Consider the following 27498-nt stretch of genomic DNA (forward strand, 5'->3'; position numbering starts at 1 on the left):
TAGCAGCTGTTAATGGCAGGCAGGACTACATCTCAACCAAGCCGCCTGTGGGAAGGCTTTCTTAAATATTGACCCGAGAGAAGCGGAGAAATGTGTAGATTGGTATCATTCCATTCCTGCATTCAATGAGGAGCCATATGTCTTTGTAATGCAAAGAGAGCCTGGCACTTTGTAGCTTAAGTGTTTAAGTTGATGAGAATCCTCTCTATATCCTGTATATCCAATGTGCGTGTTGGAGATTGACAGCGTTACAGAATCACTGATCTACAAATGACCTCAAATCCTACGTAACTACTCATTATGTAATGAAGATCAGCGATTCTCTGCCTCCTTGCTCAAACTGATCACGACAAACACAATTGGGCGTGCTCGTTTGTCATCGTCCTGTGCCCCAGGTGGGTGGAGATTTCACTTCAGTCTAAAATGTGCACACTCCGCCCACCTGGGGCTTCTGCCGATCCAAAACAAATGTGCCTACTGACTGTCTACCTACCCCCTTTCAGAGGCTAACGCTCTCCTTCTATAGGGTAAACCTTGTAAGAGGTTAATGGGTTAAACTATAACGCCTAAAGAGTAGGGGTGTCTAAATTGTGTCGTGTCTTCCTAGACGGAGATCCGGACGAGCTTTGAGGAGCTATACCGGGTCATGTCTCGGCGAGAGGAGTTCCGCTGGATGATGCTCCGGATCAAGCGCATGGAAGACCCCTGGATCAACGCCATCCACGCCCTGGCTGCCAAGCAGAACCTGGCCAAGCGCAAGAGGAAGAAGGTAGGACACGGACACACTCTCAAAAAACGTACTCATGTGCACGCACACACATATTCATGCAAGCCTGCACTTAAACACTTGCACGCACGTACTCACACACACAAACACACCGCCGAAAATATATTAGCTACTTGGACAAGAGAATAGAATCAGCCCATGCCTTTCTGAACTGAGAATATTGAAACAAGGAAAGTCCATTGTGTTCTGGGTAGCTACCTGGCCCCAACGATTAATAATGGATGTTTCAGTTCCCTAGTGATCTTCAGGACTTCCTCTTTCTGACTTTACGGCTTTTAACAGTGTGGATATGACATATGGTGAGATCCCTACTTCCTCTAGTTAGAGTGGAACAAAGTCTCTTGTCAACTTGGCAAGACCGCACAAACAGATCTGGGATCAGGCTAGGAACAAGGCGCCTGCCCCATTTCCATGACCCTAAAGAGTCAAGATAGGCTTGGTCCCAAATTGCACCCTATTCCCTGTAAATTGCAATACTTTTCACCATAGCCTTATATTCCCTGGCCGACAGTAGTGCACTATATAGGGAATAGGGTGCCATTTGAAACACAGTCATAGTGTGCTGAAGGTTGATTTTTATATTATTACAGTCATAATCCTCTCTATACCCATTAATCCCTGAACAATGCACCTTGGTGATTGTGTCTCCATCCCAAATTGCACCCTATCCCCTACATAGTGTACTACTATGGGACCTATATAGGGAATAGGGTGCTGTTTGAGACGCTGGCTAACACAGCAGCTGAAAGTGTGTTGAGACGTCCATGAAAGCACAGAACATTGTAATGTTGGATTCTCTCCTGTGGCTCAGTGTGTTCCCTGGTGAATAGAAGGAGACGTGTGCGCTCTGATGTTAATAATGATACGTCTTCTGTGGAGTGCATCTTACATTGTGCCATGTTGTACTCAGGGACTTGAAACGAGCCTGCCATTTGAATAGGGAAAATGCCTTATTACATTTTTCCAACCCATTGAATTGCGTTTGGATTACTTCAAGAACTAAAGACGCACAACCAGATGGTTGGCGATGTGCCCGAACATACTTGAATAAAGAAAGTTGCACACTATATTACACCATGATTTATTGGGTTCCAGTAATACTGTATGAATTTCTTAAATGTTGATGATATAACCCATTTCCATACTCTTCTGTATTGATAGCACCATTGGGAATCAAACTCGCAACCCTGGCATTGCTAGCGCCATGCTTTAACCAACTGAGCCACAATGAGAAACAATAGATTTAAACTGACACTATCTATGCCCCTCTCTCTTCGTCAGATCCTGGTGCACCTGGGCCTGTTGACCAAGGAGTCGGGCTTCAAGATTGCAGAGAACGCCTTCAGTGGGGGCCCCCTGGGGGAGCTGTTGCAATGGAGTGACCTCATCACCACCCTCTACCTGCTGGGCCACGACGTACGCATCTCCGCCTCACTGGCCGAGCTCAAAGAGTGAGTCCGTAGTGTGTGTGTGTGTGTGTGCGCACCCCTCAGACATATCTGGGTGGTGTTCAGTGCGGAGTACCGTACCGAAGCGGTTAAAACGTTTTCCAACGTAGAATTATGAAGAGCGTTTCTTATTGAACAGTTCTAGGATCATAATGAATAAGGTTATATGGACAGGTTGGGACTTGATCCTAGATCATCAGCACTCCTACTCTGAGACACTTTATGGATACAGGCCCAGGTCTCCCCTGTCCATGTAGTCTTATTCATTGTGCTCTAAAAGGCTAAACTGATCCTAAATCAGCAGCACTCCTACTCTGAGATGCTTGATACATACAGCCCCAGGTATTACCTCCCCAAGGTCACCTATGGAATGAGCAGCAGAAGTACAATACAGCTAAAGCTAGTGTAATGTGAGGTGGTTGCAACCCACCTGCTTCTGAAAAACACCCACATGTTCTTTGTGTGCTCTAGTCCCGCCTCGTTAGGTCAAACCTGTCTCATATTACTTCCTATTTGCATAAGAGGGGTTTACTGTGTGTAAACAATCCATAGCTTTCTTCTCTTTGTTTGCTGTGTGTTTACATCATGTGTCGTTGCTCTCTTTTTTTATATAATACAATACCACGTTATTGTCCATGTTACAGTGAATTTAAAACTGTTCTCAACCGCAGAGCCCTGGTCAAAAGTAGTGAACTATATAGGGGAATATGGTGCCATTTCAGATACACCCTGTGTGTCCTAACTAAGCCCACTCCCTCTCGTGCAGGATCATGAGGAGAGTGATGGGGAACAAGTCCAGCTGCCCCACCCAGGGGGACAAGGTGGTGGAGCTCATCTACATTGACATTGTGGGCCTGACCCAGTTCAAGAAGACACTGGGGCCCTCCTGGGTCCACTACCAGTAAGTACTCCATATCTTGAAGTCTGTCTGTCTGTCTGATAGTATTTATACACATCCACGTCATCCATAAGTTATGGGCTGGGATGTGTGATGTATTTTTATTTATTTTTATTTAACCTTTATTTAACTAGGCAAGTCAGTTAAGAACACATTTTTATTTACAATGACTGCCTACCCCGGCCAAACCCTAACCTGGATGATGCTGGGCCAATTGTGCGCAGCCCTATGTCCCAATCCTGCATCCTCAATCACGGCCGGTTGTGATACAGCCGGGAATCAAACCAGGGTCTGTAGTGATGCCTCTAGCACTGAGATGCAGTGCCTTAGACCGCTGCGCCACTCGGGAGTGTGTGTGATGTTGTTCATTTAGTTAGATGGAGAGCACGAGAGAGGTTACTTACACATCTCCTTCCTAGAAGAACACCTATCGACTAACACAACTCATCTCGCATACACATGGTTCTGAAATATATCTGACTCGTCATACAATGTCTTAGTTAAAATATGAGCATCCTAGTTTTTCATCCAATGAGTTTCCTGGTATCCTCGTTTACGTCTGTGTCAGGGGGGAAATTTGATTTGATTTGATGAGATCTCTTTGGAATCCGCAGCCTCCTTGCTGCTCTGACTAATTGGGAAGTGGTAACAGTGTCAGGCTCTCTGTCTGTGTCCCTTTGAGTCTCCCGAGGCTGTATCCCTCCCTGTAGGATGCCAAGCATTGCTGGGGCACGATGTCAGAGTGTTCGCCCACCGCTCATTTACTGATTGGAGCGAAGCGGAGAGAGGTTGGCGGGATGAAAAGAGGCCTATTTCCTGCAGCTCATTTGATACCTGGTGGGGTAGCTATTCAGGAGACAAAGATCCAGGCACAGAGGAGGTACCAGATGTGATTTACACACTCATTAGCATCTGAATGAGTAGGCTGAGACCAAGGCCCAGGCTGGATTTATATTTTAGTTATTTAGCAGATGCTCTTATCCAGAGCAACTTACAGTAGTGAGTGCATACATTTTCATACTTTTTTCTCGTACTGGTCCCCCGTGGGAATCGGACCCAAAACCCTGGCATTGCAAGCGCCATGCTCTACCAATTGAGTCACCCGGATCAGATTCGGGGGCCATGCAGACCAGACCGAGCTGGGCCTGCCCCTCCTGCCTATTTTATTCAAGCTAACAAAAGTCTTCAGGTCTCATGCAAGGTTACTCATCAAACAAGCTCACTATCATGTGAACCAGCTCTGTTACAGTGGCTGTCATCAAACTGTTCTTTCACTGGGCTACAATTGCATTATGTCTGAGCACAATCGTTTGATGTTCCAATGTTGGTAGGCCGTTTCCATGGGAACATCGGGTCAAGGTCTTAACTCTTAGTGGAGCAGTGGTCATGTTTGTGTCTGTTAATGTGTCTGTTTTCTGCCCACTCTCTATTGTGCGCGTGCGTGCATTGTCCGCTCCACTGATAGGACTGTCTGAACCGTCGCCTTACTCTTTGCCACTGATCTGAACAATGTTTCAATTACCACCTTTGTCTCCAGTCTACAACAATCTCATTTGAAAGACTATTTCACCTGCATCTCTCTCTCTCTCTCTCTCTCTATCTCTCTCTCTCTCTCTCTCTCTCTCTCTCTCTCTCTCTCTCTCTCTCTCTCTCTCTCTCTCTCTCTCTCTCTCTCTCTCTCTCTCTCTCTCTTCTCTCTCTCTCTCTCTCATAATCTCCTAAGAATGTTGTACTGTGTCTGACAATAGACAAGTGTCTCAAAAAGAAGAGATTTGCATGCTGTGGCTTTAGTCCCACTGGTCTTAAGTGGGACTAATTGTTCCTCTGATGTATCCCATCGGTGTGGTTGGAGGTTGTTACGAGAACTGCCTTGTGAGAACAAGAAGTCAGGTTCGCTAATAGCCCCAAGGTTTCCTTTCTCGTGTCAACACTTCTTGTTTGTTTCGGGTTTGCATTCTGTTTCATCTTGCTCTGAGGAAATTGACTGGGATGCATCCCAAACGGGTCCCTATTCCCTAATAATATGCAATTGTTTTGACCAAGGCCCCTGGTCAAAAGTAGTGCGCTATTTAGGGAATAGGGAGCCGTTTGGGACACAGACTCAACCTTTTTACAGACGGTGTGGTCGTAATGCAGGTTCCAGCAGGCACTTTCATGAGTGTATTGATTAATTCCTCATTATACATATTGGTGAAGACATTTACATTTGGCCACTTGATTCAGTGTGGATATTGTGATGTGCACTTCCAGGAAGGTTATAAGATGCCACTGTTTTACTGTAACTTCAGGCAAAACTTCTGTTGAATGTGCATTTTGGATTTTTAAGCTGACGAATCACGTCATGGAACAGTTTGGTCTCATAGTTATCTAATCCTGTCTTGTTTACGTTCTTACATATGTCCTCTCCTTCCTTCTCCTTGTCTATCCAGATCTCTCCCTCTCTACTTAAAGCGATGCTCCAGAACCTTTGTATCATTTCAGCCAGTAGTTTTGAAAATGGTGCTCACGAGCCAAAACGGGTCCCTGTTTTTTTTGTGTACTACGTCATCATTTTTTTGTGTACTACGTCATCCAATTGTGATTCATTACGTATAATATGTTATTTTTTGCAATTCCTATAATATGTTACATCCAATTTGTACAATATGTTACAAATGTGTCGTGCTTAAGATCCTGGACTGCATCTTTAAGTGTCTTTCATTTTCCAGCCTCTCCAGAACAGCTTCTAATATAGAACAATTCTACATTAATGTGAATGCCACCATGATTACGGATCGTCCTGAATAATGATTAGTGAGAAAGTTAGACGCACAAATATCATACCCCCAAGACATGCTAACCATTACAATAACAGGGGAGGTTAGTATTTTATATCATACCCCCAAGACATGCTAACCCTCACCATTACAATAACAGGGGAGGATAGTATTTTATATCATACCCCCAAGACATGCTATCCTTCATCATTACAATGACAGGAGAGGATAGTATTTTATATCATACCCCCAAGACATGCTAACCTCTCACCATTACAATAACAGGGGAGGATAGTATTTTATATCATACCCCCAAGACGTGCTAACCTCTCACCATTACAATAACAGAGGAGGATAGTATTTTATATCATACCTCCAAGACATGCTAACCTCTCACCATTACAATAACAGAGGAGGATAGTATTTTATATCATACCCCCAAGACATGCTATCCTTCACCATTATAATGACAGGAGAGGATAGTATTTTATATCATACCCCCAAGACATGCTAACCTCTCACCATTACAATAACAGGGGAGGATAGTGTTTTATATCATACCCCCAAGACATGCTATCCTTCACCATTACAATGACAGGAGAGGATAGTATTTTATATCATATCCCCAAGACATGCTAACCCTCACCATTACAATAACAGAGGAGGATAGTATTTTATATCATACCCCCAAGACATGCTATCCTTCACCATTACAATGACAGGAGAGGATAGTATTTTATATCATACCTCCAAGACATGCTAACCTCTCACCATTACAATAACAGGGGAGGTTAGCATTTTATATCATACCCCCAAGACATGCTAACCTCTCACCATTACAATAACAGGGGAGGATAGTATTTTATATCATACCCCCAAGACATGCTAACCTCTCACCATTACAATAACAGGAGGGGTTAGTATTTTATATCATACCCCCAAGACATGCTAACCTCTCACCATTACAATAACAGAGGAGGATAGTATTTTATATCATACCTCCAAGACATGCTAACCTCTCACCATTACAATAACAGAGTAGGTTAGTATTTTATATCATACCCCCAAGACATGCTAACACCTCACCATTACAATAACAGGGGAGGATAGTATTTTATATCATACCACCAAGACATGCTAACCTCTCACCATTACAATAACAGGGGAGGATAGTATTTTATATCATACCCCCAAGACATGCTAACCCTCACCATTACAATAACAGGGGAGGATAGTATTTTATATCATACCCCCAAGACATGCTATCCTTCACCATTACAATGACAGGAGAGGATAGTATTTTATATCATACCCCCAAGACATGCTATCCTTCACCATTACAATGACAGGAGAGGATAGTATTTTATATCATACCCCCAAGACATGCTATCCTTCACCATTACAATGACAGGAGAGGAAAGTATTTTATATCATACCCCCAAGACATGCTATCCTTCACCATTACAATGACAGGAGAGGATAGTATTTTATATCATACCTCCAAGACATGCTAACATCTCACCATTACAATAACAGGAGGGGTTAGTATTTTATATCATACCCCCAAGACATGCTAACACCTCACCATTACAATAACAGAGGAGGATAGTATTTTATATCATACCCCCAAGACATGCTAACCTCTCACCATTACAATAACAGGGGAGGTTAGTATTTTATATCATACCCCCAAGACATGCTAACCTCTCACCATTACAATAACAGGGGAGGATAGTATTTTATATCATACCCCCAAGACATGCTAACCTCTCACCATTACAATAACAGGGGAGGTTAGTATTTTATATCATACCCCCAAGACATGCTAACCCTCACCATTACAATAACAGGGGAGGATAGTATTTTATATCATACCCCCAAGACATGCTATCCTTCACCATTACAATAACAGGGGAGGATAGTATTTTATATCATACCCCCAAGACATGCTAACCTCTCACCATTACAATAACAGAGGAGGATAGTATTTTATATCATACCTCCAATACATGCTAACCTCTCACCATTACAATAACAGAGGAGGATAGTATTTTATATCATACCCCCAAGACATGCTATCCTTCACCATTATAATGACAGGAGAGGATAGTATTTTATATCATACCCCCAAGACATGCTAACCTCTCACCATTACAATAACAGGGGAGGATAGTATTTTATATCATACCCCCAAGACATGCTATCCTTCACCATTACAATGACAGGAGAGGATAGTATTTTATATCATATCCCCAAGACATGCTAACCCTCACCATTACAATAACAGAGGAGGATAGTATTTTATATCATACCCCCAAGACATGCTATCCTTCACCATTACAATGACAGGAGAAGATAGTATTTTATATCATACCTCCAAGACATGCTAACCTTCACCATTACAATGACAGGAGAGGATAGTATTTTATATCATACCCCCAAGACATGCTAACACCTCACCATTACAATAACAGGGGAGGATAGTATTTTATATCATACCACCAAGACATGCTAACCTCTCACCATTACAATAACAGGGGAGGTTAGCATTTTATATCATACCCCCAAGACATGCTAACCTCTCACCATTACAATAACAGGGGAGGATAGTATTTTATATCATACCCCCAAGACATGCTAACCTCTCACCATTACAATAACAGGAGGGGTTAGTATTTTATATCATACCCCCAAGACATGCTAACCTCTCACCATTACAATAACAGAGGAGGATAGTATTTTATATCATACCTCCAAGACATGCTAACCTCTCACCATTACAATAACAGAGTAGGTTAGTATTTTATATCATACCCCCAAGACATGCTAACACCTCACCATTACAATAACAGGGGAGGATAGTATTTTATATCATACCCCCAAGACATGCTAACCTCTCACCATTACAATAACAGGGGAGGTTAGTATTTTATATCATACCCCCAAGACATGCTAACCCTCACCATTACAATAACAGGGGAGGATAGTATTTTATATCATACCCCCAAGACATGCTATCCTTCACCATTACAATAACAGGGGAGGATAGTATTTTATATCATACCCCCAAGACATGCTAACCTCTCACCATTACAATAACAGAGGAGGATAGTATTTTATATCATACCTCCAAGACATGCTAACCTCTCACCATTACAATAACAGAGGAGGATAGTATTTTATATCATACCCCCAAGACATGCTATCCTTCACCATTATAATGACAGGAGAGGATAGTATTTTATATCATACCCCCAAGACATGCTAACCTCTCACCATTACAATAACAGGGGAGGATAGTATTTTATATCATACCCCCAAGACATGCTATCCTTCACCATTACAATGACAGGAGAGGATAGTATTTTATATCATATCCCCAAGACATGCTAACCCTCACCATTACAATAACAGAGGAGGATAGTGTTTTATATCATACCCCCAAGACATGCTATCCTTCACCATTACAATGACAGGAGAGGATAGTATTTTATATCATACCTCCAAGACATGCTAACCTCTCACCATTACAATAACAGGGGAGGTTAGCATTTTATATCATACCCCCAAGACATGCTAACCTCTCACCATTACAATAACAGGGGAGGATAGTATTTTATATCATACCCCCAAGACATGCTAACCTCTCACCATTACAATAACAGGAGGGGTTAGTATTTTATATCATACCCCCAAGACATGCTAACCTCTCACCATTACAATAACAGAGGAGGATAGTATTTTATATCATACCTCCAAGACATGCTAACCTCTCACCATTACAATAACAGAGGAGGATAGTATTTTATATCATACCCCCAAGACATGCTAACACCTCACCATTACAATAACAGGGGAGGATAGTATTTTATATCATACCACCAAGACATGCTAACCTCTCACCATTACAATAACAGAGGAGGATAGTATTTTATATCATACCCCCAAGACATGCTAACATCTCACCATTACAATAACAGGGGAGGATAGTATTTTATATCATACCTCCAAGACATGCTAACCTCTCACCATTACAATAACAGAGGAGGATAGTATTTTATATCATACCCCCAAGACATGCTAACCTCTCACCATTACAATAACAGAGGAGGATAGTATTTTATATCATACCCCCAAGACATGCTAACCTCTCACCATTACAATAACAGGGGAGGATAGTATTTTATATCATACCTCCAAGACATGCTAACCTCTCACCATTACAATGACAGGAGAGGATAGTATTTTATATCATACCCCCAAGACATGCTAACCTCTCACCATTACAATAACAGGGGAGGATAGTATTTTATATCATACCCCCAAGACGTGCTAACCTCTCACCATTACAATAACAGAGGAGGATAGTATTTTATATCATACCTCCAAGACATGCTAACCTCTCACCATTACAATAACAGAGGAGGATAGTATTTTATATCATACCCCCAAGACATGCTATCCTTCACCATTATAATGACAGGAGAGGATAGTATTTTATATCATACCCCCAAGACATGCTAACCTCTCACCATTACAATAACAGGGGAGGATAGTATTTTATATCATACCCCCAAGACATGCTATCCTTCACCATTACAATGACAGGAGAGGATAGTATTTTATATCATATCCCCAAGACATGCTAACCTCTCACCATTACAATAACAGAGGAGGATAGTATTTTATATCATACCCCCAAGACATGCTAACCTCTCACCATTACAATAACAGGGGAGGTTAGTATTTTATATCATACCCCCAAGACATGCTAACCTCTCACCATTACAATAACAGGGGAGGTTAGTATTTTATATCATACCCCCAAGACATGCTAACCTCTCCCCATTACAATAACAGAGGAGGATAGTATTTTATATCATACCCCCAAGACATGCTAACACCTCACCATTACAATAACAGGGGAGGATAGTATTTTATATCATACCCCCAAGCCATGCTAACCCTCACCATTACAATAACAGGGGAGGATAGTATTTTATATCATACCCCCAAGACATGCTATCCTTCATCATTACAATGACAGGAGAGGATAGTATTTTATATCATACCCCCAAGACATGCTAACATCTCACCATTACAATAACAGGAGGGGTTAGTATTTTATATCATACCCCCAAGACATGCTAACCTCTCACCATTACAATAACAGGGCAGGTTAGCATTTTATATCATACCCCCAAGACATGCTAACCTCTCACCATTACAGTAACAGGGGAGGTTAGCATTTTATATCATACCTCCAAGACATGCTAACCTCTCACCATTACAATAACAGAGGAGGATAGTATTTTATATCATACCTCCAAGACATGCTAACCTCTCACCATTACAATAACAGAGGAGGATAGTATTTTATATCATACCTCCAAGACATGCTAACCTCTCACCATTACAATAACAGAGGAGGATAGTATTTTATATCATACCTTCAAGACATGCTAACCTCTCACCATTACAATAACAGAGGAGGATAGTATTTTATATCATACCTCCAAGACATGCTAACCTCTCACCATTACAATAACAGAGGAGGATAGTATTTTATATCATACCCCCAAGACATGCTAGCATCTCACCATTACAATAACAGGGGAGGATAGTATTTTATATCATACCCCCAAGACATGCTAGCATCTCACCATTACAATAACAGGGGAGGATAGTATTTTATATCATACCCCCAAGACATGCTAGCATCTCACCATTACAATAACAGGGGAGGATAGTATTTTATATCATACCCCCAAGACATGCTAGCATCTCACCATTACAATAACAGGGGAGGATAGTATTTTATATCATACCCCCAAGACATGCTAACCTCTCACCATTACAATAACAGGGGAGGATAGTATTTTATATCATACCCCCAAGACATGCTAACCTCTCACCATTACAATAACAGGGGAGGTTAGTATTTTATATCATACCCCCAAGACATGCTAACCTCTCACCATTACAATAACAGAGGAGGATAGTATTTTATATCATACCCCCAAGACATGCTAGCATCTCACCATTACAATAACAGGGGAGGATAGTATTTTATATCATACCCCCAAGACATGCTAGCATCTCACCATTACAATAACAGGGGAGGATAGTATTTTATATCATACCCCCAAGACATGCTAACCTCTCACCATTACAATAACAGGGGAGGATAGTATTTTGGGGGGGGTATGATATTTTTGCATCTAACTTTTTCACTCATCATTATTCAAGATTCATTCAGGACTATCCATAATCATGGTAGCATCCACATTAATGTAGAAGTGGTCAGAAACATATTCTATTCTTATTTACAATAAAAGTGACTCCACAATACAATATTTACCATTCATTTCTATTGGGCACAAAATAATCATGGTAGCATCCACATGAATGTAGAAGTGTTAAAACAACACACACACAGGCACAACACACACACAAGCAGGCACACACACAAGCAGGCACACACGGAAACACACAGATGCAGGCAGGCACACACACACACACACACACACACACACACACACACACACACACACACAGGCACACACACACAAGCAGGCACACACACAAGCAGGCACACACGGAAACACACAGATGCAGGCAGGCACACACACACACAAGCAGGCACACACACACAAGCAGGCACACACACAAGCAGGCACACACGGAAACACACAGATGCATGCAGGCACATACACACATTCACTCGGTCTTTCTCTCCATCTTTCTGTATCGATCTATGTATTGGTCTATCTCTCTCAAACACTCTCACTACAGAAACAGTCATCCTATCAACTGTAATCATTATTTGCTGGCTATAACACGCTATAATTTCAGTTTGTCTAATTCTCAATACTACATGGAAATCATTATTAACACGTGACTGATTTCTTAAAGGTGACAGATTTGTACTCCTGGCCACTGATCTGAACAATGTTTGAATTACAACCTTTGTCTCCAGTCTACAACAATCTCATTTGAAAGACTATTTCACCTGCATCTCTCTCTCTTTCTCTCTCATAATCTCCTAAGAATGTTGTACTGTGTCTGACAATACACACGTGTCTCAAAAAGAAGAGATTTGCATGCTGTGGCTTTAGTCCCACTGGTCTTAAGTTTCCTCATTTGTGAATCCATTTCCCTTATTTCCTGAGCATCTTGAGAAGACCCACACTGTCTCTCACACACGCACACACACACTCGCACTGTCTCTCTCTTTCTCTCTCTTTCTCACACATGCACACACACCCACCCACCATCTGCGAAACATCTGCCTGGTCAGGAGTGGCCTTGCCTGGGCTGCCAGACTGAGCTTAGCCGGCCCCTCTGGTACTCCTGGCTCCTCATCAATTTGATTAATGCTCATTATTACACCTCCACCCCACCAGGGGTCAATCAGATGAGTATGTTGGGCTCTGTCCAGAAGGATTAAAGATGGAAAGGAATAGTGGTGAAGCATAGCCAGGTGTTTATTTTTAGGATTTCAAAAAAAAATTGGGGTGGGGGACTTATTATTGGGGCGGCAGGTAGCCTAATGGTTAGAGCGTTGGGCCAGTAACCGAAAGGTTGCTACAGTAGATCGAATCCCCAAGCTGACAAGGTAAAACATCTGTCGTTCTGCCCCTGAACAAGGCAGTTAACCCACTGTTCCTAGACCGTCATTGTAAATAAGAATTTGTTCTTAACTGACTTGCCTAGTTAAATAAAATGTAAAAAATAAATAAAATCTGAAAAAGCATCTGCCAGGGAAACTGAAAGATAGGAACTGAGAGAAGGTGACTGAAAGAGAGATAGCTGGAGAGAGAAAGATGGCGAGAGCGAGAGAGAGAGAAAGCTAAAGGCTTGATTAGAGAGGGGGAGCGACTGAGAGAAAGCGAGAGAGAAAAGGTCATGAATGTGTCATTCCATTGCACATGACATCCTTTCTCTGGTCCTCTAATTAGTCATGAAGTGTAACCTTTACTGTTCAAGTTTGATCAGTAGGAAGCTCTCTCTGTGCTTTGTTCACTATCTGTGACCATGCTGAAGGTGTGGAAAAGATATGCATCATGTAATTCATTAACCATTTATTAGTGGTTGAGGCATACAGCTGGAAGTGTGTATTAAGGCTGTAATGCAGTGTGTATTACAGATGTATGCTAACACTATAATGTGGTGGGGGACAGGTGTATGATAACTTTGTCATGTTTGGTGTGTGTTACAGGTGTATGCTGCGGGTTTTGGATTCCTTCGGCACAGAGCCCGAGTTCAACCACGCCCACTATGCTCAGTCTAAGGGCCACAAGACCCCCTGGGGCAAGTGGAACCTCAACCCCCAGCAGTTCAACACCATGTTCCGTAAGTACCACCTAATGGCTCTGGGGTGCAGATCTAGGATCAGCTTCTCCTCCCCAATCCTAACCTTAACCATGAGTGGGGAAAATGCAAAACTGACCCAAGATCAGCATCTAGGGACAACTTCACCCTACTCCCACCTAATGAGAGGGTCATGTTCATAAGGCAGCAAATGGAAGAAAATGGTCTAAAACAGAGAGGGGCAACCTGTACTCATCCAATAAAAAATAAATAGTTTTACATTTAACCTTTATTTAACTAGGCAAGTCCGTTAAGAACAAATTCTTATTTACAGTGACGGCCTACCCCGGCCAAATCCGGACGAAGCTGGGCCAATTGTGCGCCGCCCTATGGGACTCCCAATCACGACCAGTTGTGATACAACCCGGATTCGAACCAGGGTGTCTGTAGGGACGTCTCAAGCACTGAGATGCAGTGCGTTAGACCACTGCGCCACTCGGGAGCCCAATAAAGACACACTCATTTTTGTTTTCCTTTGCAAAACACGTTGAAAAGTTTTCTTTTACGTGCCCTAATGAACACAACCCAGGGGTGGGGAGGGAGAGTCCACCACCCCAGGGTGTTTTAACCTTTTCCCCATGGCTGATGAAAAGCAAAATCTTACCCAGAATGGATGAATAACCCTCTCCGGTCTCAGTTTCAGTGGTTTGGCCCACGTCAGGCTGGAATAGCAGACCAGGCTCAATAGACCCTTTGTGTTGCGGATAGAGTATGCCATTCTCATACGACGCAGGTCTTTTCATGTCATCCAGTTTACTAGCTGGTTAGATGATATCTGTAACTAATCAAACTTACATGGGTTACACCATGGGTCGAAATGAAACACAGATTTGTTTCGGTGCATCTGGCATGTTGGATTTGTGTCCCCTGCCCTTGCCTGTGGAGAAACATTCACCTTATCCTCAGCGTGTTGTTTTATATCCTGTCATTACAGCTCTGTTTCCAGGCTTAAGGGAAGTCACTGAATCTCACACTTGCAGTTGTGTAACAACAACAATGGGGCTTGAATAAACAAAACATAAAGTTTCAATATGTTAACTCTGAGTGTTGGATTTCCTTCCATCCTAAGACTAAAACGTAACAGAGATCATTTAAGACAAAGAAGGCGCCACAGGGAAATCAATCCTAGCCTTGGGTTCCATTCATTACCATTAAGTAGTCTAGCATAAATCACTGGATAAAGGGTGTAGACGAGGGAAAGTGACAGGAGAAAGGGCTCTGGCCAATGAGACAGGAGAGGGAAAGGGCTCTGGCCAATGAGACAGGAGAGGGAAAGGGCTCTGATCGCCCAGATCTGTTTGTGCTGTCTTGTCTCGTATGGCCGTTGGCAAGACAGCACCAACATATCTTTTAGGAACCAGGCTAGAACTGAAGCCATAGAGGGAACATTTCCAATGTCGTTCTTCTCTCTACTGTTCTCAAATCCAAAACCATAACAACATGTTCACATCTAGAATTGTTTCTCTGCTTCCGGCTAGGTACAGACTCTAGTCCCAGAACAGTTACTGTAGCATACTATATAGCGTGTCCTTCATCCCCTGGCGTTGTTGTTGTATGCAGTAAAACAAAAGGAAAGTCCTTTAGTCTCTGTCTCAGATACAGTTGAAGTCGGAAGTTTACATGCACCTTAGCCAAATACATTTCAACTCAGTTTTTCACAATTCCTGACATTTAATCCTATTAAAAATACCCTATCTTAGGTCAGTGAGGATCACCACTTTATTTTACAAATGTGAAATGTCAGAATAATAGTAGAGAGAATGATTTATTTCAGCTTTTATTTCTTTCATCACATTCCCAGTGGGTCAGAAGTTTACATACACTCAATTAGTATTTGGTAGCATTGCCTTTAAATTGTTTAACTTGGGTCAAATGTTTTGGGTAGCCTTCCACAAGCTTCCCACAATAAGTTGGGTAACTGAGTCAGGTTTGTAGGCCTCAATCCCTCTATGGGATTGAGGTCAGGGCTTTGTGATGGCCACTCCAATACCTTGACTTTGTTGTCCTTAAGCCATTTTGCCACAACTTTGGAAGTATGCTTGGGGTCATTGTCCATTTGGAAGACCCATTTGCGACCAAGCTTTCACTTCCTGGCTGATGTCTTGAGATTTGGCTTCAATATATCCACATACATTTTCCTTCCTCATGAGCCATCTCTTTCGTGAAGTGCACCAGTCCCTCCTGCACCAAAGCATCCTCACAACATGATGAAACCATCCCCGTGCTTCACGACTGGGATGGTGTTCTTCGGCTTGCAAGCCTCCCCTTTTTTCCTCCAAACATAACGATGGTTATTATGGCCAAACAGTTATATTTTTGTTTCATCAGACCAGAGGACATTTCTCCAAAAAGTACTATCTTTGTCCCCATGTGCAGTTGCAAACCGTAGTCTGGCTTTTTTATGTAGGTTTTGGAGCAGTGGCTTCTTCCTTGCTGAGCGGACTTTCAGGTTATGTCGATATATATATATACGACGCCAGGTCAGCGGAGTCAATCACCACCTTCCGGAGACACCTGAAACCCCACCTCTTTAAGGAATACCTAGGATAGGATAAAGTAATCCTTCTAACCCCCCCCCCTTAAAAGAGTTAGATGCACTATTGTAAAGTGGTTGTTCCACTGGATATCATAAGGTGAATGCACCAATTTGTAAGTCGCTCTGGATAAGAGCGTCTGCTAAATGACTTAAATGTAAATGTAAAATATAGGACTAATTTTACTGTGGATATAGATACTTTTGTACTTGTTTCCTCAAGCATCTTCACAGGGTCTTTTGCTGTTGTTCTGGGATTGTTTTGCACTTTTCGCACCAAAGTACGTTCATCTCTAGGAGAATGCGTCTCCTTCCTGAGCGGTATGACGGCCGCGTGGGTCCATGGTGTTTATACTTGCGTACTATTGTTTGTACAGATGAACATGGTACCTTCAGGCGTTTGGAAATTGCTCCCAAGGATTAACAAGGTCTTGGCTGATTTATTTTGATTTTCCCATGATTTCAAGCGAAGAGGCACTGAGTTTGATGGTAGGCCTTGAAATACATCCACAAGTACACCTCCAATTGACTCAAATGATGTCAATTAGCCTATCAGAAGCTTCTAAAGCCATCACATCATTTTCGGGAATTTTCCAAGCTGTTTAAAGGCACAGTCAACTTAGTGTATGTAAACTTCTGACCCACGGTGAATTATAAGTGAAATAATCTGTCTGTAAACAATTGTTGGAAAAATGACTTGTGTCATGCACAAATGAGATGTCCTAACCGACTTGCCAAAACTATAGTTTGTTAACAAGAAATTTGTGGAGTGGTTGAAAAACAAGTTTTAATGACTCCAACCTATAGTGTATGTAAACTTCCAACTTGCAATGTTACATTATGTTGCATAATGCATATTAACTCAACAGAGGATATGTAATCCCCTGTATAGGGTAATGATACCCTGAACAAAAATAGAAACGCAACATGTAAAGTGGTGGTCCCATGTTTCATAAGCTGAAATAAAGATCCCAGAAATGTTCCATATGCACAAAAAGCTTATTTCTCTCAAGTTTTGTGCACACATTTGTTTATATCCCTTTTAGTGAGCATTTCTCCTTTGCCAAGGTAATCCATCCACCTGACAGCTGTGTCATATCAAGAAGCTAATTAAACAGCACGATCATTACACAGGTGTACCTTGTGCTGGGGACAATATACAACAACACAATGCCACAGATGTCTGAAGTTTTGAGGAAGTGTGCAATTGGCATGCTGACTGCAGGAATGTACATCAGAGCTGTTGCCAGAGAATTTAATGTTATTTTCTCTACCGTCATTTGGGTAGAGAAGTTGGCAGTACGTCTCACCGGCCTCACAACCACAGACCACGTGTAACCACGCCAGCCCAGGACCTCCACATCCAGCTTCTTCACCTGCAGGATCGTCTGAGACCAGCCGCCCGGACAGCTGATGAAATTGTGGGTTTGCACAAGCTGATGAAACTGTGGGTTTGCACAACCGATGAATTTCTGCACATACGGTCAGAAACCGTCTCAGGGAACTTATCTGTGTGCTCGTCGTCCTTACCAAGGTCTTGACCTGACTGCAGTTTGGAGTCGTAACCGACTTCAGTGGGCAAATGCTCACCTTCGGTGGTCACTGGCACACTGGAGAGTGTGTTCTTCACGGATGAATCCCGGTTTCAACTGTACCGGCAAGATGGCAGACAGCAAAATATGCCGTTGTGTGGGCGAGGAGTTTGCTGATGTCACTTTGTGAACAGAGTGCTCCATGGTGGAGGTGGGGTTATGTTATGGGCAGGCATAAGCTATCGATAGCAAACACAATTGCTTTTTATTGATGGTAATTTGAGTGCACAGAGATACCGTGACGAGATACCAGAGATACCGCCATTCATCCGCCGCCATCACCTCATGTTTCGGCATGATAATGCACGGCCCCATGTCGCAAAGATCTCTACACAATTCCTGAATACTGAAAATGTCCCAGTTCTTCCATGGCCTGCATACTCACCAGACATATGTCACCCATTGAGCATGTTTGGGGTGCTCAGGTTCGACGTGTACGACAGCGTGTTCCAGTTCCCGACAATATCCAGCAACTTTGCACAGCCATTGAAGAGGAGTGATACAATATTCCACATGTCACAATCAACAGCCTGATCAACTCTATGCGAAGGAGATGTGTCGCGTTGCATGAGGCAAATGGTCACACCAGATACTGACTGGTTTTCTGATCCACACCCCTACTTTTTTTTTTAAAGGTATCTGTGACCAACAGATGCATATCTGTATTCCCAGTCAAGTGAATTCCATAGATTAGAGCCTATTGAATTTATTTCAATTGACTGATTTCCTTATTTGAACTTTAACTTTGTAAAATCGTTGAAATTGTTGCATGCTGCGTTTTTATATTTTTTGCTCAGTGTACATATCTGCCAAATGTGATCATTTTCCTATCATGCAAATGAAGCCAGCCGGTACATACAGGCTATTCATTGTCTGTAGTGAGATTTGAGGATTGGTTTGGAACCAGTCACACTCCCTGTGTTCACACGGGAAAGAAATTCTTTCCACACGATGCCCTCCCAGTTTGCCGAATGTGTGACTGACTGACTACACCAAGGGCCTGAGCAGGCACTTCATCAAGGGTCCTGTTTCACTGGCCTGAATAGTGTGTGTTTGTGTATGCTGCACGTGTATGTGTGTGTGAGCGGTCTGCTGGAACGCTCTCCTACATCCGTCCTCGGCCATCCATCTGTACAGTTAATCACTTTGCCTGTTTATAACACACCCCCTTCAGTGAGCAAATGTTTCCCCTGCTCTCGCTCCAGTTGGTACATGACAGCCTGGCTGTTCTGTTTCTCTGGCTCTTGGCTTCCATCACCTGCCCAGGGCTGGCGGACACAAACACATGCAAGTCCATTTCGAAGTGGACTAAAGTATAGGCCCGTCCCATATGGCACCCTATTCCCTATATAATGCACAACTTTTGACCCTATTTCCTATATAGTGCACTGTGTCTGACAAGGCTCTGGTCAAAAGTAGCCCACTGTATAGGCAATAGGGTGCCATTTGGGACGGATATGTGATGTCTGGGAGTGAGCACTTCATATGGTTTAAAGTTCTAAGAACATACCAAAACTATCGTAAGTTTTATTAGTCATATGGATGGTATACATCGTCGAACAAAATGCTTACTTGCAGGTTCCTTCTCGACAATGTAACAGCAATAAGAAATAATAAAATAAGAATAGGAACACAAAGTAAATGGCAGTAGAATAGAATAAACATTTTAGAATAAGTATAATACAGGAAAGCACAATTTATAGTCCAATATTTACATGTGTATTGGGGAAGGGGGGATGGGGGAAAGTGTATAAATTGAGCAGTATAATACAGTAAGAGTCTGGTAGCAGTGTGTGTGTGTGTGCATGAGTGTGTGTGCATGAGTGCTAAGGTGCGTAGAATCTGAGTAGAGCCCTTTGATGTGGGAAATGCATTGACGTGCATACACCACCCACATTGACGTGCATACACCACCCACACATTGGTTTTATGTTTTCCATACCCAATTCCTGAGATGATGCTGCAGTATTCTAGAGATTTAACTTCAATTCGGGGAAATTCCAAACTCTAATTTGTCTGTCTCTTCTGTCAGAGCTCACAGGTACAGGTATCAGGGGCCGTATGCATCAAGCATTTCAGAGTAGGACTGCTCATCTAGAATCAGTTTTCTCTTTTAGATCATATTAAGTAAGATTTTATGGACACAGGGGACCTGATCCTGATCCTAGTACAGCGCAATGGAGCATTGAGAGGTCTTCAGACAGGGTCCCCAGGACTAGCCCTCCCTCATCTAGTTTTCTCTGTTTGTGTTCGGAAGGCCAGCCCTGGGTCATGTTTACCAAGTGCCAAACGGAAGAAAACAAACTAAAACAAGGACTGCTCTTCCTGAACTTGTCCAGTAAGAAACCTTCATTTTTGTTTTCCGTTGCAAAGCGTACATTTTTTGTTGTTGCGTGCCCTAATGAACACATCAGAGGGAAACTCCCTCCATCGCTGAAGTTGGTTACAGCGATGTTTATCTCCGCTTATCCTCTGCCGAGTCCCCAACAACAGGATGTTCTGTTTTCAGGGGAAATAGATGTTAACAAGGAGGCACTCCATCTTAACTCCTCCTCCACATTTACTGGATTGGTTGAACAGTGCCGAAGAGAACCTCCCCGACAGTTATTTTTGTCAAAACCAGTATTTAGGGGGATGTAGTTTCAGGCGTGTCTTTTACGCCTGCTACGTCAGGTTAATCTACTCTAGACAGCACGCCCCTTCAAACCTCCTCTGCTTCTGCATTTCCTCTGCTTGTTTTCATTCATGTCATTTCAGCTCAGTGTTTTTCCTGTGGTGGAAGAGCTGATTTAAGGGGAAAAGTAGCAAAGGTCCTCATTTGAGTTTGTACAACTATGTATTATAATCATTATCATCATTAGTCTTGCAGTAAATTCAAGGTATGTTTAAAAAAAAATATATATTCTTAATAATGTTCCACAAGTTCTGAATAGGGAAACTAAATGTTGAACTGAAATTGTCTTGGTAGATTGAAAGCTCTCTGTATTTCCAGCCAATTGTCTTTTTTTAATAGAATTTCACTACAAGGCCTATCAAAACCTACGCTGAATAGAATTGCATTTCACGCTAGAATTTCAATGTCTTTCAATTTAACATTCAACAAGCCACGCTGAAAAGCATATGGCCTCAGTGTACTTTCTTAAATTTCTTATCAAGCAGATGCTGATTTCCTTTTTTGCCAATATTTTTTTTTGACAGAAATAAACATCTGATTATGATGAATTATGGCCAGATAACAGCTGTGAAGTATTCATCCTTCCTTGGCCAGGAGCTACAATAAGGACCCAGTGAAATGGGATGCTATAGAATGAGGGAACCGGCTGCCTTCTCTACCCCTCCTTTGATTTGGAACGGTTGCATCAAGTCCATCAAGTAAAGTCCAGAGAGTCGTCCCAAATTCCACTCTATTCTACCCTATACCCTATGAACTGGTCCTATGGGCCCTGGTAAAAACGTAGTGCACTATATAGAGAATAGGTTGCCATTTTGGGATGCAAACAACTTTTCAAGAGACTCTAGGCTTTACTTGATGGACTTTACCCCTCTGAAGTTTATTCTTATAAAAAAAGAAGGAAGCATCTCTCTGGACCAGTCAAAAAAGATTAAGTGTTGTTTTCTCCCCCCGGCAATGTGCTTAAGCGAGAGATAGAGAGAGAAAGGCGCCCTGAGAGCGAGACTGAGAGTGAGGGCGAGACTGAGAGTGAGGGCGAGACTGAGAGTGAGGGCGAGACTGAGAGTGAGGGCGAGTGAGGGAGAGACGGAGAGTGAGGGAGAGACGGAGAGTGAGAGAATAAAAGACGGAGTGAAAGATGTAGTGATAGAGATACAGAGAGAGAGAAGACACCTGCCAAAAAATGTGAGTGCTGCTCTCTAATTAAGAACAACAGGTTCAGCCGGTTCCTTTGTGCCAGTGCTGCTCTGGGCTGGGCCTGCTTGGATGTTTGCATTTCCTCCTCACAGGGATACAAAGTGCTGAGTCAGGGGGTCTCTCTCTGTCTCTCTCTGTCTCCCGCTTTCTTTCTTTTTTCTCGCTCTGTCTCTCTCTGTCTCTCTCTCTCGATACACATAAGCCCTGGTGATGTCTTAACTGAGCCTTGTGCATTCCGTTCCCTCTCCAACCCTCCCTGACAACGCTAATGAATGGACAACAAGCTGGCTTCCTGAGAGCGTGCGTGTGGTGGGGCCGTGTGTGTGTACGATAACCCTATGGTAGTTAGCGAGGTAGTTTATTTCTGTACCTTGGATGACCCTTATGCAAGGTATGGAGGCAACCAGTGTGGAATGACAGCTCATAATCAGAAGAATGTGCTTAAGATTCATTTCCAGCCCACAAAGTCTTTCACGTTCCAGTGAAATGCCTTTCTTGCAATAATCAATAACAATGTAATACTAAAAATAACAAGGTAGAAGAAAAATACACAAGATAGAGAAATAAGAAGAGCACGGTAAAGGAAGTTAACATACTATATACAGGGTCAGTTCCAGTGTCATATTTACAATGTGCAGGGATACTGGATCGATACACTACATTACCAAAATCATGTAGACATCTGCTCGTTGAACATCTCATTCCAAGATCATGGGCATTAATATGGAGTTGGTTCCCCCTTTGCTGCTATTCATGATTTATGTTCATAGAATTGGTAATCACTTTTCAAACAAAGTTTTAATTGTGCTATGTTCTCCAGTAACAACACTTGGCCGCCCTCTCTCCCTGCTGCCTGCCTTTGTTTTTTTGAACAACTTTTTTATTTAGTTTTGTCTCTTTTTTTCAGAGGTGCGGTTACAGGTGCGGTTACAGGTACAAAAACAATCACAGAAATGCCTACAAAGATAACCCCAACCCATTTCCCCCCTCAATCCCCATCCACCAGCCCGCATCCTCCATCCCCACCCGGAAGCCATGAAAACTTGGTAATTCCATCAGACATGGTTAAAACAAGCGTCAGGGTAGAGAACATCAATTCTTAAAATGAGGTCATATGAATGAATACATACTGTGCTAACTGAATACAAATACTAAACCAAATGAAACAACATTGTTATAGGCTACATATGTTAATCGATAGGATTATTACACCTAGATGTTAACAAACATACATTTATAGCATGATCATAAAAATATAGTGTGCTATAAGCCAGCACTTATTCATTAATTAATTAATAACCTTAGGATTTCCTATTTTACCATTATGAGTTCTTAAATAACCTAAGTTCATTATTTATTCAGGCAGCCACAGGCTGCAAATGGAATAGGAAGCTTATGATTGTGTAATTATGTATAAGTAGGCTCAATCATTTGTATAATTGAAATTATAAGTCAAAAAGCCTTTAAAATATGTTTTTAATACATTTACAAACATTTTTAAAAACCTATTTTTGCTTTGTCATTATGGGGTGTGTGTAGAGTGATGAGAGAAAAGAAGCAATTTTAATCCATTTTAGAATAAGGCTGTAACTTAACAAAATGTGGAAAAAGTCAAGGAGTTTGAATACTTTCCCGAATGCACCGTATATAGTAAACTTCCTAGCTACTTCAGTGGATGTTGAACACATTTCTACCAGCAAATGAACACATTTCTACTGGCAAATGTGTTAAATTATAGCCATGGCATAAAAGGGATAATTAACTTGGGGCTCTGTGCGTTCTCTGGAAAATAATGCAACTCTGTGGAAGGTTAGTTCCACTCTGCTAGTGCGTCGTGGAACACACCTAAGTCGTTCATTATTTTCCATGAAATATATATCGCCTCGTTGATTATCCCTTACGTAACACATACAGTGAGGGAAAAAAGTATTTGATCCCCTGCTGATTTTGTACGTTTGCCCACTGACAAAGAAATGATCAGTCTGTAATTTTAATGGTAGGTTTATTTGAACAGTGAGAGACAGAATATCAACAAAAAAATCCAGAAAAACGCATGTCAAAAATGTTATACATTGATTTGCATTTTAATGAGGGAAATAAGTATTTGACCCCTCTGCCAACAAGGGTTTTGCCACCAAGTACTAAGTCATGTTTTGCAATCACAGAGGTCAGATGTTTCTTGTAGTTGGCCACCAGGTTTGCACACATCTCAGGAGGGATTTTGTCCCACTCCTCTTTGCAGATCTTCTTCAAGTCATTAAGGTTTCGAGACTGACGTTTGGCAACTCGAACCTTCAGCTCCCTCCACAGATTTTCTATGGGATTAAGGTCTGGAGACTGGCTAGGCCACTCCAGGACCTTAATGTGCTTTTTCTTGAGCCACTCCTTTGTTGCCTTGGCCGTGTGTTTTGGGTCATTGTCATGCTGGAATACCCATCCACGACCCATTTTCAATACCCTGGCTGAGGGAAGGAGGTTTTCACCCAAGATTTGACGGTACATGGCCCCGTCCATCGTCCCTTTGATGCGGTGAAGTTGTCCTGTCCCCTTAGCAGAAAAACACCCCCAAAGCATAATGTTTCCACCTCCATGTTTGACGGTGGGGATGGTTTCTTGGGGTCATAGGCAGCATTCCTCCTCCTCCAAACACGGCAAGTTGAGTTGATGCCAAAGAGCTCCATTTTGGTCTCATCTGACCACAACACGTTCACCCAGTTGTCCTCTGAATCATTCAGATGTTCATTGGCAAACTTCAGACGGGCATGTATATGTGCTTTCTTGAGCAGTGGGACCTTGCGGGCGCTGCAGGATTTCAGTCCTTCACGGCGTAGTGTGTTACCAATTGTTTTCTTGGTGACTATGGTCCCAGCTGCCTTGAGATCATTGACAAGATCCTCCTGTGTAGTTCTGGGCTGATTCCTCACCATTCTCATGATCATTGCAACTCCACGAGGTGAGATCTTGCATGGAGCCCCAGGCCGAGGGAGATTGACAGTTATTTTGTGTTTCTTCCATTTGCGAATAATCGCACCAACTGTTGTCACCTTCTCACCAAGCTGCTTGGCAATGGTCTTGTAGCCCATTCCAGCCTTGTGTAGATCTACAATCTTGTCCCTGACATCCTTGGAGAGCTCTTTGGTCTTGGCCATGGTGGAGAGTTTGGAATCTGATTGATTGATTGCTTCTGTGGACAGGTGTCTTTTATACAGGTAAGAAACTGAGATTAGGAGCACTCCCTTAAAGAGTGTGCTCCTAATCTCAGCTCGTTACCTGTATGAAAGACACCTGGGAGCCAGAAATCTTTCTGATTGAGAGGGGGTCAAATACTTATTTCCCTCATTAAAATGCAAATCAATTTATAACATTTTTGACATGCGTTTTTCTGGATATTTTTGTTGTTATTCTGTCTCTCACTGTTCAAATAAACCTACCATTAAAATTATAGACTGATAATTTCTTTGTTAGTGGGCAAACGTACAAAATCAGCAGGGGATCAAATACTTTTTTCCCTCACTGTAGCCTACCGATTGCAAGGTGCAGCCTGTGTCCAAAACATTGGAGTCTGGTCCAGTCATTTAACGTGACATGTTTCATCTTCTCCCTTAATTCTGTTATACAGTGTTGGGATGGCTACTTAGTGGAAATATATGTGCGAGATGGAGTCTTTGTATCTCCTGTCCAGCTTCTTTTGTCTTTGCTGTCTTTGTAGACTGTGTAAATAGGAACCATTTATTTGGCTAGGTGATGGCCTCTGTGATTTATACGTGTCTGCCGGATGTTTTTTCGTAGGGCGTTACACTAGAAAACCCATCAGCAATCAATGCCTGTTTTAACGTAGGTGGCTGAGGGACTTTGCTGATGTCGGGTGCATTATTTACCATATAATCGTCGTAAAGTAGGGGATGGTTATTCTTCAAATGATTTAATACATTTGTCGCGACAACAAGAGGCACTTTTTGCACAACACTTGCATGTGGTTGACATCGGTTTGCCTGTAGCCAAAATACTCCCATACCTCTGAAAATGCGCCCTTTGGCACCAAAACGACATTCTCGTTAGCACAAGCAGCACTCGTGTTTCCACTGCACACTGAGGTAAAGCCACAGAGTTTGTAGACCTCATACTGTACTATCTTTGATAAAGCCCTTTCTCTCCTCACCAGCATCTAATTGCGCACTAGAAGCTGGGACACTTGTGATTGGCCAGCATGTGAATGTCATGCAGAGAGTGAGAGAGCCCGCTTGTGATTTGTCAGCATCCTCTGCATGTAGAGATTGAATGAACAGAGTCTGGCGTATCTAATTGGAGTAGGTACTGAAGTATAGTTTTTGTTGTGTTAAAGATATACTTCTCCTTAATGCAACCGCTGTGTCAGATTTCGAAAAAGCACACCATGCAATAATCTGAGTACAGCGCTCAGGCACCAAAACAAGCCATACAGATACCCAACAGAAGTTAGAAATAGCATTACAAATATTCACTTACCTTTGATGATCTTCATCGGAATGCACTCCCAGGAATCCCAGTCCCACAATAAATGTTTGTTTTGTTCGATAAAGTCCATCATTTATGTCCAAATACCTCCTACTAAGCTATACCTCCAAATAAAATAGCATAATTATCCTTGGTATGACCTTCTTAAAACAATTCCATATAGCTTAGTAGAACCCACTCCCCTCAGTTTTTAAAAATAAAACCTTTGGTGGCATCCCATAGAATCCGGGGGTCATCAAATTATTTGAAAATAAGTCTGCTAATTCATAGTTATTTTGCAAAAGAAAGCCACGCATTTCAATGCATGCCAACGGAACCGGAGCAGAGTTTCTGCTGCGTTTCTGACCGTATCCAGTCAGCTTGAATGCGAGATGTTTTCCAATTGATTTTTATGACTTCCACAAAATTACCCAAATTACATTATGTATGGATTACCTGCTACGAAGTGCCGAGTCGAGCCCGGGTGTGTGTCTTGTTTTGGCCGGCTGATTGAAGTCGACTGGCCTGGCGTCTTGGCATAGTCCAACTGGGCCCACAAACCTTTTCTGCAGACTGTCACGTCCACTTACACTGAGCGATGACAGAGGCCTTCCTTCTCCCCAGAAGCACTATTATTATTAGGAAAATATTTTTTTTACACAGGCCCTGTCACATGTAACAGTAACGGAATGTTTTGGAATAGGTATCTAACTACAGGGGGGTTTGTACCCTATTCCCTTTAGCTATTCCCTAGTGCACTAGTGCCCCCC

At 42.4% G+C, this 27498-nt stretch overlaps 1 protein-coding gene across 1 annotated transcript in view; it reads left to right on the forward strand.

Annotated features, from left to right (window-relative positions):
* The window catches only part of LOC139566288 (alpha-1,6-mannosylglycoprotein 6-beta-N-acetylglucosaminyltransferase A-like), a 124271-nt gene that overhangs the window by 65076 nt on the left and 31697 nt on the right, over positions 1-27498 (forward strand). Inside the window, exons 7-10 of the mRNA XM_071387367.1 lie at positions 608-769; positions 2069-2238; positions 3002-3136; positions 14111-14244. Coding sequence (XP_071243468.1) covers positions 608-769; positions 2069-2238; positions 3002-3136; positions 14111-14244 — 601 coding nt within the window. The remainder of the gene's footprint in view (positions 1-607; positions 770-2068; positions 2239-3001; positions 3137-14110; positions 14245-27498) is intronic.

This window comes from Salvelinus alpinus, chromosome 38 (genome assembly GCF_045679555.1).
Source record: "Salvelinus alpinus chromosome 38, SLU_Salpinus.1, whole genome shotgun sequence".
Taxonomy (NCBI): Eukaryota; Metazoa; Chordata; class Actinopteri; order Salmoniformes; family Salmonidae; genus Salvelinus; species Salvelinus alpinus.